Source organism: Mesoplodon densirostris, chromosome 13 (assembly GCF_025265405.1).
Source record: "Mesoplodon densirostris isolate mMesDen1 chromosome 13, mMesDen1 primary haplotype, whole genome shotgun sequence".
Lineage (NCBI taxonomy): Eukaryota > Metazoa > Chordata > Mammalia > Artiodactyla > Ziphiidae > Mesoplodon > Mesoplodon densirostris.
The window spans coordinates 74,724,733-74,738,830 of NC_082673.1; the positions used below are offsets into that span (position 1 = coordinate 74,724,733).

The following is a 14,098-nucleotide window of genomic DNA, read 5'->3' on the forward strand; positions in this document are numbered from 1 at the left end:
TTTTTTGAAAAAAAATGCTTTGAACTTATGACCTTACCTAAAAATAACTGATACCTTAACGAGCAGAATATATACTTAGTTTACACCTAACCTAGACACACCCCAGACAAGGAGCCGCCTAAGCAGACCTTGACTCCATAGCAGTAGGAAGCTTCTAGGGCTCGATGAGTATTTGAAATCTGTAATCTCTAATTCCTCTTCTACCTCTTCTTGAATTAGTTGGAAAAACTCCATTTACCAACTTCTCAGTCTCCTTATTTTGGAAACTACATTAAGGTATAAAATTCATCAGAGTCCTAAGATTGTGGTAGTGAAAGGCTTTCTCATAAACCTCTCAGCTACCTTGATCACCTCTGTCCTTACTTCCCACATCATTATTTCCTGAAGGCAGGAGAATGACCCAGATGGGGGAGATTGTACCCTTGGTCCATCTGCCCGTGGAGACCATGTGCAACTTCACCTGTTACAGTATCATCTCCTGACACTGAGCACTTTCATGAAGTTTAAACAGGAGACTAAAAATAGATATTATAGAAGTCTTCTCAGTTTTCTGGACCTGGGCCGTCAGTACTCCAATTGTTCAGCAGGAAAGGGTTTTCCTACTATTTTTCTTGATTTGGCAGGAAAATATAAAAATTACCCTCTGGGTCATTAAAAAGCTCTTTCTAACCTCAGAAACTCTGTGAGTCTCAATCTGTCATCTGAGATGTAGCTCTTGCCTCTAAAACACCTTCCAGACGTTTCTATTGTGTCCCATTATCTAGGTCCATACAGTTAAAATACTCCACCTCCAATTTCTCCAGACAAACATATCTATGAACCATAAAAATGAAAGAGCAAGAATATACCATGGATGCACTAGCCTGCTCAAGACTGATGCCTTGGGATCCATCACCAACTTTTTTGTTTCTTTTCTTTAGGCCTGAGGCATGTGTTCATTTGCAAAACAGCCCTGCTGAATTTATTCTTTGGACCATTCTATAAATACTTACCAGGTTTTCTGAGGGAAAATAGCTTTGTTTTAGGCCAGTGGTTCTTAACTGGTACAATTTTGCTGCCCAGCAGAGATATTTTGGTTGTCTACGTTCTGTCCCAACTTGGGGGGTAGGGAGTTGCTATTGGCCTCTAGCAGGTACAATTAAGCATCTTACAAGTCACTGTAGGCAACTTGCTCCCCCATTGCTCCAGATAATAAAAAATTATCTAGCCCAAAATGTCAACAGTGCTGAGGTTGAAAAATCCGGTTCTAGGTCAAGTGGAAGAACTGTATGATGTCATTTGCATTGAGAGTTGGGGGTGTGGGAAAATCTCTACTGAGATAACACATACATACAGAAAAATATAAATATATTGTTGGAAGGAGGGGGTTCTGGAGTAAAGTGATAAGTATTTTAGGAACTTATTAAGTCAAAGCGCTCAAAGAATGAGCACATAGGGGAAGAGGCAGGAGGTAAATACACTTGTATAAGACGTAGCATGGAGTGTTTTTTGTTTGTTTGTTTGTTTTTGTTTTTTGTGTTTTTTTTGCGGTACGTGGGCCTCCCACTGTTGTGGTCTCTCCGGTTGCAGAGCACAGGCTGCAGATGCGCAGGTTCTGGACGCGCAGGCTCCAGATGCGCAGGCTCAGCGGCCATGGCTCATGGGCCCAGCCGCTCTGCGGCATGTGGGATCCTCCTGGATGGGGGCACAAACCTGTGTCCCTCGCATCGGCAGGCGGACTCCCAACCACTGCGCCACCAGGGAAGCCCGGAGTGTTTTTAATGATCAGAGATTCTGCTGGGTTGAAACAGAGATGAAAATGTAGAAGCCCAAAGAAACCAGTTAGTCAAAGGCCTTGGAGTAAAAGTGTCATCTGTCTGGTCTTAAAAAGCATAAGAGGAGTGGATAAAGCCCATAATGGTAACATATATGCTGGTCCCCCATGTGGCAAGGTATGGCATAGTGTCCATGATAAAATTTGCTGCTAAGGCCACTTGCATGCTGTCTGGGGACAAAGCTGGGTGTCTGAGGTGGGGTAACTGAAAATGACTTCTGTTTAGCACATGCCCCAAAGCCTATGACAACATAGGAGCTCCACTGTGAAGGCCTCACACACAATATGGTGGGTGGTGGATTGTGGGGTGGGCCAGCTTCTTCAAGTACTAGGGGAAGAACTAGTTGTCTAAAAAGAGCCTTAGGCTGGGAGTCAGGTATGTAAGTCTTGGAGCTAAATGGGGCTAGATTCAAACCCCAGCTCTGCTGTTTGCCTTTGGGGCAATCTGAAACACAGTGGAATAAGTGCTGTTACTTCAGGAGTGTTTCCATTTTTCCACATTCTGTTATAACTGAAATACACTCTTTCTTCTTAGTTGCTGGCCCAACCCTGGAAACGTTCGTAGGAGCTAACATTAACACCATCGTTATTACAAACCTCCTCAGTGGAATGGACTACAACGTGAAAATATTTGCTTCTCAGGCCTCAGGTTTCAGCGACGCTCTAACAGGCGTGGTGAAAACACGTAAGACTGATACCCTGTCACTTCAGCCCCTACATGTGGTTTTGCTGCTATGTTTTCCCTATAACTCAACCTCTGCTTCAACTTGGCAGTTGGTTTTTCTTTTCCTCAACCTTGCCCTTTCTGGATGGTGTTTTGTGGAAAGAAAGGTGTGCTCCTTACTCACGGCTATAGTTCAGAGTCCTAGTTGGCAGATGGAATGTCAGAACCTGGCGTTCCAATATATTTGATGGTGGTGGATGGGATTTCCTTCTGGAAAGTCTTTGTTGGTATTTTTCAAATTAGGTGAAATTTTCCAACCAACCTGTATAGCCAGATGCAGCCAAAACCCATCAAAGTTGAGCCAGGGGGAAATTTGCCTTCCCTCAAAGCCTTTGCCCCTTCTCTCTCTGTGTCTCTGTCTCTCTCTCTCTGTCTCTCTCGTGCACACACACACACACACACACACACACACACGTACACACCCCATCCATAAAAGATACTTGCACCACTCAAAAGACTTCCTTCTCTATCTTTTAAGGGTTTACATGCTGTCTGCTCACCATCTGGGACTTCTCCTTGGTATGCACCACGCGCAGACACCCATGGCATAATACAGTGTTTTCCAACTCCAGCACATATGTTCCATATTCCTGATGTTTGTTATGCTTCCACCCCATCTGTTTAATATATTTCTTTAAATGGACTTACAGTTTCTGTTTTTTTTTTACTTAAATGCTTTTAAAACCCACAAATTACTCTAAACAGAAAACCAATATTTTCAATACATGTTAAAGATAATACATAAATGACCGAAATAAAAATGGTTTGGCTGTGTGATCACTGAAATTATCCTGAGTGCCATCAACACTCGAGAATGGTCATCATGGTATAATCAGAAGTATAAACCTTAAATCTTCTACTTATTAGCTAAGACCTTGAGCAAATTACTTAACTTCTCTGAGCCTAAATTTTCTCAACTCCGAGATGAAGATAATCAAAACTGTTTACAGGCTGCTTAGCAGGATTAAAGAGATAATGGATAAAAAGTGTCTACCATATGGCAAGCACTCAATGAATAGCTACTATTATTATTGTAATCATTGTGCTTTATGGGCCATATCTCACTCTGACTGCTAATCAAAAAATTAATCCAATAAAAGGAATTTTGTAAGGATGAGCCATATATTAGACCAAACCCCAAGCCACCTATATCTGGCAACTATGTTTTATATAGGGCCTATCCTTTCATTAGAGAAAGCTTCCTGAATTCTCTTTTATGGAATATCTTTAGATTTTAAAGGCTAGATATGGAATCAATTTAATCTCAAAAGAAATAGTCTCTGTCTTCAACAGATCTAGGAAGGCTTTGGCCTGTGGTTCTGATCTCGTACTTGGCTGTTGAAATGATACTGTTTTAAGTACTACTGTAAACTGCAAGTAATTTCCCTGTGTTGTGCCATTATAGCAACTCCTCAGTCCCTCCTTAGGAACAGCTTGGAGTCCCCTGTGCATTTCCCTACGCTTTCTTACCTCTCTCCTCTAGTTTATCTTCATTTTCCTCTCCAGATTACCCTTTCTGTTTGTGCCATGTTTTATGTCCATGATCTTCTATTGGTCTTTCTTCTCCTTACTCTTTCTTGCTCTTTTTATCCTCCTTTCTCTGCTCCCCTCTTCCTTCTGTTTCATCCCTCTTCTCCCCTTTAATAAATGTGGTGATTATTCCAAATATATTTTAAAAGACTGAGGGTATTGAACTGTTTTATAGTCTACCCTTAAAGTAAAAATTAGATTGGCTTATTATTTGTTTTCTCTCTTTCTCCCAAGCAAGATAAAACCCCATACAATGGCAAATAAATTAATTCAAGGTGTTTTTTAAATTTAGTGTGGTTATATAAATCGTTATTGATTTCCATTTTTGTTGGGGGGAGAGGGTTGTTTAATTGGCCTTAGGGAAGAAGGTTTTCCCTTGCTGATCTAACGGAAAGGAATAAAGTCAAGATGCAAACTGTGATTAGTCCAGGTTATCTCTACTGTCTTGAAAAGTAATTATAAGCTATTTTTAAACTTTATGAAGAAGCTAAAAGAGAGGGGAAGTATGAGGAAATGATGTGGATGAAGTCAGAGGTCATTAGAAAAAGTAAACATTATTAATTTTCTGCTTTTTCTGCTTGGATCTAAGTGATAAACACTGAATGTTTAGTCCTCTGTTGTATTGGAGAAACAATATTTTTACTGCTTCCCCAAATAAACTCCCTGCGAATCATTTTTGAATATCACAGTGTTTGCTCTAAGAGTATAAGAATCTGTGTATTTCTTTTGATTATTTTTTATCTGTGTAAAATCTTTCCTTTTAAAATTTTCAAATATGTATCCATTCTCATGCAATCATGTTCTGAAGGCCAGTCCGTGTGAACTGCTCCTGTCTGAATAAGACTTCCACCCTGTCTTCTTTGCTCTTCCCTTTCATTTAAACCATGACTATCTTTCAATGGTTGATAAGTGCATATTGTATTAAATGTTTTTATTATAAAAGTATTATATATTAATTGTGGAATATTTTAAAAGCACACATAAATAAAGAGGAAAGATTTAAAATCACCCATAATTGTACTACCCTTGCTTCTGGTCTTTTCCAGAATATATATTTTCTTTTGGGTTTACAAATAGCAGACAGACCCTATCATACATCATGTTTTGCAACTGCTTCTTTAAGTCATAAAATAGTTAATCTTTTGTGCACTAATTTATTGTGACTTGATGAATTTCCCACCACTGGCTATGGAACTTTGAATTCAAATTTTACCATGTTAATTCAGACTTGGGGACATTTGTGGCATTGTCTGCAATGTGACATAGTTATGTTTCTATTTCACTATAGTGTTTTTGGGTGTGACCAATATTCAGGCAGACCAGATCCAAACGACCAGCTTGTGTGCTCGCTGGCAGGTGCAACGTCATGCTACTGCCTACAGGATAGTTCTAGAATCCCGCCAGGGTAAGTGCAATCCATCACATATGTTTTTGTCAAGCACTCATGGACTCTGTGCCAATCACTGTGGACAACACACAAGGTACATTAGACAAAAGCATTCTTCTTGAGGAGGCAATATTATGTTATGGATCGTGCAGGGTTTGGAATCAGGATGGCTGGTTAAGCCAATTTTTTAACCTCTCCAAACCTCCATTTTCCCATCTGTAGTTAATGGGTAGAACCATATTGATGATTTTGTGGCATTCTGCTAGGATTAAGCTGAGAGAATCCGTGTAAAACATTTGCAGCAGTGCTTTGCACATATTAAGCACCCAGGAAATGTAAGCTGCTATTGGTGATAGGAGCTGAATAAGCAGGACTGATAACATATGTTAAAATTTTATGGTGCTGTTATGTTGGTCTTTACTCCATGGGGATCTAGGTTTGACTCTAATGTTTTTCTCAGTGATTTTTTTTTTTTTACTTTTGGGGATAATTGATGAGCAGCAAACTCTCATTCAGGAGATGATGTGAGGTATCTATGCTATCATGGACAGGTTCTTCAGCATCACAGCTCTCAAGTACATCTACAATTTGGGACTTGGCTTCAAAGTTGAAACACTAAAAATGTCTGCTTATTTTCACTAAAAGTATCAAGAAGAATGACAAAAGACTGATTCCTCAAAAATGAGTTTCTAGGGACCATTAATCCTCTTTTCACATTATCAGCATGAGTAATATTCAGAAGATGAGATCCAATAATGAAAATTACTTTAATCAGATTTGTATTATCAGTAGAAGAGATGCATCTTGTTATTTTGGGGGAGGACATAGACACTAGAGAATCCCAGATGATTTTTTTTAATCTTTCAAACTTGCTAATAAGATCGTTAAATTTCTTTCTTTCTGGGTAAATGATCGTGGTTTCCCCATTTGAAAAAGCAGAAAGAGCTAATTTTTCGGGTCTGGATAGGACTGAGTTTAGTTCGTAGCCCACATCCCTGGCTATAACTACATTCAACATACAGAAATCCCACTTCTGATCCAATCCAGAAAGTGGAAAGCGCAGTTTAGTAGAGTGCTGAGAGTGTTTGGAAATATGCTGAAAATACGAGAATAGGAGATGAGAACACGAGAAGAGATTCCTTCCAACACCAACCAAGGCATTGTCTCCGCAGGCGTGCTTAAGCTATTAATTCCTTGATTCCCTGCATGTGATCCCGTAAGGGTCTCTTTAGCCAGACATTGGCTAAGTTTATGAGAGTGGCTTTAATCCGGAATAAACATTGAATAAGGGAAAGTCAGGACAAATCATATGGGTTTTGTGGTGGTTTTATGTGATTTATGGGATGCTTAAGCAGAATTAGACGAGAGATATGCAACTGTTTGAGAAACAACTATAAATCTTGAGGAGTTATGTTTCATTTATCTTTTTAAAGACTAGCTAAGTCACACTTTAATATAGAAGGGTTGACATTTATCACATTTGGTGGTATTTGTTAAGCTTTAACAAAATAGTAGCTATAAAAATCACACTTCCAAACTACTACAGAATATTTTTATCTTTTATATCATTTAAGAAGTTGGCATTGAGACATAGGTTCCTGTAGATATTCACTGGCTTTCATTAAAAATTATAATTATATAGATTGACATAAAGATATCAAAACTGTCTAACATGGGATTAGTGAAATCCATCAGTTTATTATTATTATTTTTAATGATTTTACTTTAGCATATTTGCAAAGTGGCACTGGGATTCTTATCAGAGGATGTGATTGATGGGTCTGATAACATTGATCTGGTAATTTAAAACCTCAGTATGCTCTTTCTGATGCCAAGATTTTTACTAGCAAAAAATGCAAGTCCCTATTTCCTTCTTCCAGTTAATTTGTACTCTCCCAGGATTGTTTTCAGGCTGCCCAAAACCTCTTTGACTGAGCCTCAACAGTCTCAATTCAACAGGAATGAACAAAAGTGTTGCTCAATTTATTTTTCATTAGCACTTATAGCTGAGAGATTTATAAGCCCAGTTAGCTTACATCTTATTCACTCAGGTGTCCAACTGAATATTATTAACCAACTAGACAGCAACAGATTCTAATTGATGTTTGGGGTGGGGAGTTAATGTGGGGAGAGCAGTAGGGAATGTGTTTAGATATTTTAACTTACACAGTTTAGGTCAGGGAATAGTCTTTCCACATTGGAGAGGGGAAGAATTAGGTTGAGTTTCTTTATCTCACAGAGAAATGTGATCATTATCCTTATCACTGCCTTCGAAGGACTTGTGATCAGATGCCCCTTCTTCCATGGGCACATGAGTCCCAGGGCTCCCACTGTTTTCACTCTGTAATATCCCCCACTGGCTACATATGCTGCCTCTGCAGAAATTTTAGCCCTTCCCCCTCAATCAGAGGAGAAACTAGAGAAAAATGGGACCCAATTCTTCCATGTGATGGAGAAAAGCCTCATCCCAGGCTGGCTTATTTATGAATGTCTCTGCCAAACTCCTACTGTTTGACAGGTAGTTTTCTCAGTGTGTGTGTGTGTATTTCCCATGGTCTGGTCAGTGCATTTTTATCCTGAGATGAAATCAGTGGGTTTGCATCTGCTCTGACCACAGCTGCTGGTCAACTTTCTTCTCTGGGCTTCAGTTTCTCCTAAATGACTTCTTTTGAGGCTTTCACCTGAGGTAATACCTATACATTTCCAAGGTTTTGTGAATAAAGCAGCAAGGCTGTATCATTCAGGTTTGCTTGTTTTGTTTGGGAATGGTAAAAACACGAATAAAAGGGACTTAAGCGAAAGGGTCAATTTCTTGGCTAACATACTGAGGAGTTCAACAGTATCTGGCTTTAGGCATGTCTAAATCTAGGTGTTCAAACAATTTCTTCGAGATGAAGCCTTGCTCTGTGCTTCTGCTCTGTTCTCCTCTGCCTTCGTTCTCAGCCAGATTGTGAGTTGGCCCCAGTCTAATTCAAATTACATACTCCTAGCTTCCAGCTTAATAGTTTTAGTGAAAAAAGAACTCCTCTTTCTCAATTATTCCTACAAAAGTCCAGGAACTGAGTTGTATTGGCCTGGTTTGGGGTCACATGCTTCTAAATCTGTCATTAAGTTCAAGGGCATGAAATAAAATGATGGGTGAAACCTGGTTGCTTCCCAGCCCTGTGTCTGGAGGGGGAGGCGGGCGTTCTTATTCAGTCCTTTCCAAATCAAAAAGACTCAGAGTGGGGAGGAATGGATTCAAAGAAAGAAAGATCAGATGCAAGACAGGCAAAAACAACAGCTGTCCTCTACCCTTGTAAATATTTTGACATTTTTTAATTGCCAATAAGGAGAAAAAGAAAGATTACCAGAAGAATCAAGTTCTCTCAAGAGAGACTGAATTCAAATCTGCTTTTGAGTCAGTCATCCACTTTCCAAATTAAATTGTAGGCTTTTGGTTAATCGTAGGACAGACCAAAGTCAGAGACTTTGGGATGGTTTTGAATAACTCAGAACCCCATGAGAACCTCCGTTAGTTCTGCAGATGCTCAAGAGTTCTGTCTCTCTGTCCAGCTGTTTCTGAGTTGACGTGACACCTGAGGTTGGATGTAGTGTTTCCCTACAAGTTCATGTATTTATACACCTCATGGACCATGATACTGTATTCCCTCCCTAATCTCATTAACTTGGTGACTTTCTTTTTAGCCTGATTTTTTAAAGTTTCAAAGGATGCTCAACTTGTCTTCTATCTTTAGGTACCAAAATGTCAATTTTGCTGTGTCATCCATTAATAAGAATAGAGAATTGCAGCATAGTGGAGAGCCTACCTTATCAGGGACCAGATCCCCCCAAAATGATCATATGAAACAAAAACCTATTCTCAAGATTAAACTTTTTTTGAAGCAGTGATATTATGCTTGGGGGTCAGGGTATTTGAAAGACCTGGAGAGTCTTATCATCATATTCCAGCTGACTATCCTGGATCCTGGATATTCCTTGCTTGTGGATCTCAGTAACCACTCATAGGACATTTTGGGGAGTCAAATTGGTATCATGATGATCACTATGACAGTAACTCAGAGAATGTATTTAGCCTTGCTTCATAAGAATGAATGCACAATGACAGATTTTTCCCCCGTTCCAAAAAAATAAATTTAACTCCTGGCTTTTGGCACAAGGTGTTGAGGAAATTAATCATCATTTGATCGTGTTAAATGTTTTTCTTTAAGACAAAGCCATTAGACCTGAATCACACATGCCAAAAGCAACATGAATACATCCCCATTCATGTAACCCTTCTTCGTTAGCACTGGGATCAAACTGATACTGTTTCCCATTAATTTTACTGTGTCTGTTCCAGTTTTCCAATGATTTGTAGATTTTTTGTTTTTGTAGTAGTAGTGAAGCCCATTTATATTCTATTGTCAAGGGTCTGTGACATGGGTATTCATGAGAAATAGAGGAAATGACAGAAAAATGCATTTCTAGAATTGATTCCTGGAGAGTCCTGGAAGCTTTTGTGGAGATAGATAAACATGATCCATACATGGATTTGGGAAATGTTTGTATTACAGGTGGCTCACAGAAGCTTGAAGGAGGCTCCAAAGAGTGGTTAATGGTCAGAAAGAAGCAGCTATTATGGGGTTCTGAGCCTGGGAACACCAGACTGAACTTGGACATCAGCAAAGCAGAGGGCAGGGTTTACTAATATTTTCTTACTATTAAACTCCTTTCACAGCAATACATAATCTCACGAACACCTTAACCATTTTTTTATTTCATTATTTTTAATAATATATGATAAAGAAAATATTGAGGTAGACCTTAAGTCATTCCACACAAATATATTACTAGAGATTATATTATGTTCACTTTTGAAACTTTAATATTCACAATTATAAAAATAAATTTCAAATTGCTTTCCACAAATGGCCTTAATTTAATTATATTAAAAAAAATCAGGATTTGTCCATAGACAAAATTTTAAATGACATATATCATGTTTGTTCTGACGTGTATGTTATAATAAATATATTTTTGTTCATATATGTATTTAAGATATGGATTGAAATTTAATAGGTGTACATATAATTATAAACATGAACAGTTCTCCATTTGTTAAAGGATTGACCTCAGCAGCCTTTTACTAGTCAGTCTCATTTCTGAACATATAAAATGTGATTTTCAATTATATAAAAAAAAACAGTGGAAATGTTAACTCTTTAAAAAAAGATACACCCCCTCAGACAAGTTTAATTCATTCTGGAGTTATCTGAATAAACCATGCATATTAAGAGTTTTAGAAGCAAATCATCTACTGATGGCTGTTTTTAAAGAGTTTTTTAAAAGTTCATGTATGTATGTTTTGTTCATGTATGTTTTGTTTTGTTTTTATTATAGATACACAAAAGCAAGAATCCACTCTGGGTGGAGGGACAAACAGACATTGCTTCTATGGACTTCAGCCTGATTCAGAATATAAAATCAGTGTTTACACAAAGCTCCACGAGATTGAGGGACCCAGTGTGAGCATAACAGAAAAAACACGTAAGTCAAGCCTGTTCTCTCCTGATCCCTGTCTTCATGAACAAACAGTATTTTACGTGTCCTGTTTTGGTTCAAAAATCTTATTCCATTTAGAAAAATATTAGGCATTACTGTGTGGGAACAACTGCAATACAAATTTTGTGTGTCTTATTCAGTCCCAGAATTCCCTGCTTGTGGCCCACTAATGTCATCTGTATGTTTTTTTGCCATCCTCCATATGTTGTCACAGGGACTATAAGGCCATAGGATGGCAAAGTGCTTGGAACAATGACCTATATTGTGATCTATTTCCATTAGGAACATCTGTGGAATGTGGAGTGTGAAATGAAGTGTAAGGACTGGGTCCCGACATTAAAACAATGGCACATTACTACAGCCATGAGGGTGGGAATGGAGCCAAGACGTTCCAACTGGCTGACCCTAGACTTGCCTACTTAAGAGGCTCTCACTCTTTTTCCAAGCTGGCTGGAAATCTGACGCACTGAAGGGAAAGGCAAAGTATAAAATGAAAACAAGGCACTTTTTACATGTTCTAAACAGCAAGGAGGGTATCAACTTCTTGATACGTAAACTTCTTGGTATCCTTTTAATCAAGGATTCCTGACCTAGAGGCCACAAACATTAAAATGGTTTGAATAGTAGTGAATTCCACGGGACATTTGTGTGTCCCCAACTCAGTATCTTGAACTTAAACTTGAAATCCCCAAAGATTGGTATCGGAATAGGTGGTAGGCGACGGGCTTTCTTGGTAGCCCCTCTATTATGCATTTGATGTTTAGAAAGTTCTACTACCCGTGTATATAGGCCTTTCGGTTGCTCTGAACATGCAGAAAGAAATCATCGTCAATATATAATCTTCAAACAGAGAAGGTGAAAGTATAGTTAATGGAATCATCTACTTTCCAACACAGAGACTTTATTTCATAACACTGAAATAGTCAACATTTTACATGACACATGTATTTTTAAGGTATAATTTACATTCCATAAAATTCACCCATTTTAAGCATACAATTCAGTGATCTTTGTTACATTTAAAAGGTTGTGCAGCCATCACTACAATCCAATGTTAGGACGTTCCCATCAATCCAGAGAGCTTTCAAGCTCATCCCCAATGAGTCTTCTTTCCTACTGTCTGCCCCAGGCCATCTACTTTCTTTTCTTGTACGTTTCTAGACATTTCATATAAATGGAAATATGTAATATGTAGTCTTTTGCATCTGACATCTTTCACTTAGCATATGTTTTTGAGGTTTATCCACACTGGAGAATGTATCAGTTGTTTGTTGCTCATTAGAATTTGTTTTATGGATAGAGGATTATATAATTTCACAATTATTAGAGGCCTGGTAGTGCATGAGATTTAGAGTCAAATAGGCTTGGTTGGGGTCCTTTTTAGCATTGTGGTCTTGGGCAATTTAACATCTCTGAACTGCTTTTTGCTTACCAATAAAATTAAATACCTACTCTCTTACCTCCTTTGGTGGTGGTAAAGATCCAATGAAAAGAGCCTGCTGAGGAACTTCTCAACCTGTATCTTATTGAACAAGTACTTTTGTTATTACCCTTGCTGGCTTCCTGGAAGTCACAAACTGATGGCCATGGGGTTAGATCTCACTGTCAGCTATGTTTTCCTCTGGGCTATTTTTTTAATAAGTTTTAAAGTATTCTTGAAAATTCAAAAGATCTGACAACACAGGGCACACAAATCCTCATGGTGCTAAATCTACAGATACTCAGTAACTGCTGTCTCTTTTAGACAGTGTATGTGCTTTTAAGTTGGTTATTCCTTAATGTTTAGGCTATGTTCTTTGCTCCCATTCATTACTTGACTGACGTCTAAAACTATTTGAGTTTGGGGACTCTGGTCTCCTTCAAATTCCCCTAACCTTAACCTCACAACTGTTAACTACCAGTCCAGGGTTATTTTGGAAAGCTCTGTTTGGTGTAAATGTTTTCCTTCTGTTGGGGACATGTGTCATATTATAGCTTCTACCCACTGGCTCTAGTTCAACCTTCTGAAGCAAATGCAGATTGAGACTGTTCCCTCTTCTATGTGACAGCTTCTCACAGACTTGAACACAAGGACCATCTGTGTGCCACACAGAGAATATAAACACATGTTCCCAGTTCACTGTGGTTCTTCTTACCCAAGAGACTCTTAGGCCAGATGTTCTGACCAAACATATTGATCTGGCTTCCAGAGCCACTCACTGATTTTGTTCTTGATTTATTGACTAAAGTCAGGATATGCCTCAGTTTTTCACATTAAAGAAAACGCACCATTGTAAAGATGACCCACTGCTTCCACAAATTTTAAGATAAATACATCTGGCTTTAGAAGGATTTAATGGTGCTTTCAAAAAAGTTTTGCAGTCCTAGTTTTAATATTAAAATGTCTCAAATGTTTTTACTTTTGAAACTTTTTAGTTTCCAAAAAATTGCCTTAAAAAGATAAAAGTGATATTCTATATCTGTAATAATGCAACAGAAGGTATATATTGTGTTGTCACCTTCCCTCTATCCTCATTCTTTCTTCCCAGAAATACCCATTGGTCCCAGCTTAGTCTCCTTCAAGAAATTCTACCTGTTACCTGTTGTGTGTGTGTGTGTGTGTGTGTGTGTAACCATATAGACATGTATAGATAAATCCATATTATATTTATCAGTTTAATAGGATTTTTTCATTTTTCACAGATGGGATCATACCATGGTTTTCTGCTTCATTTCACATAAGGATTAATCTCAAACACTTTTCCATTTTTCCATATCAGTAATATACCTCATTCCTTTAAATGTTGAATCACTTTACTCAAATAAAATTATTTAATTGGCTTCTAGAATTGGAAGAGACCTTAAAATTTGTCTCTTCCAACCTTCCTGGCAGTGAAGGAATTCCTTTTACAACATTCCCAGCAAACAGTCTGCTTGAGCTCAAATCCTTCCAGCTAGTTGGCGCTTACTGTCTGCAGAGGCTAGACATTCCTCTGTGTGAATGGCTATGATTCGTTGAGGGTTTTCCCTTATATTAAACTGGAATAATAAAAATGATTTTCTCAATTTTTCTTAAATCTTTAGTGTCAAATAAGAATAATAAAAAAGAATATGTAAAAAA

General features: G+C 38.2%; 1 protein-coding gene across 3 annotated transcripts in view; it reads left to right on the plus strand.

Moving 5' to 3' along the window:
* The window catches only part of COL14A1 (collagen type XIV alpha 1 chain), a 238,638-nt gene that overhangs the window by 115,456 nt on the left and 109,084 nt on the right, over positions 1-14,098 (plus strand). For all 3 annotated transcript variants that reach the window (XM_060115534.1, XM_060115535.1, XM_060115536.1), the window contains exons 22-24: positions 2,349-2,498; positions 5,356-5,472; positions 10,837-10,983. In XM_060115534.1, coding sequence (XP_059971517.1) covers positions 2,349-2,498; positions 5,356-5,472; positions 10,837-10,983 — 414 coding nt within the window. The remainder of the gene's footprint in view (positions 1-2,348; positions 2,499-5,355; positions 5,473-10,836; positions 10,984-14,098) is intronic.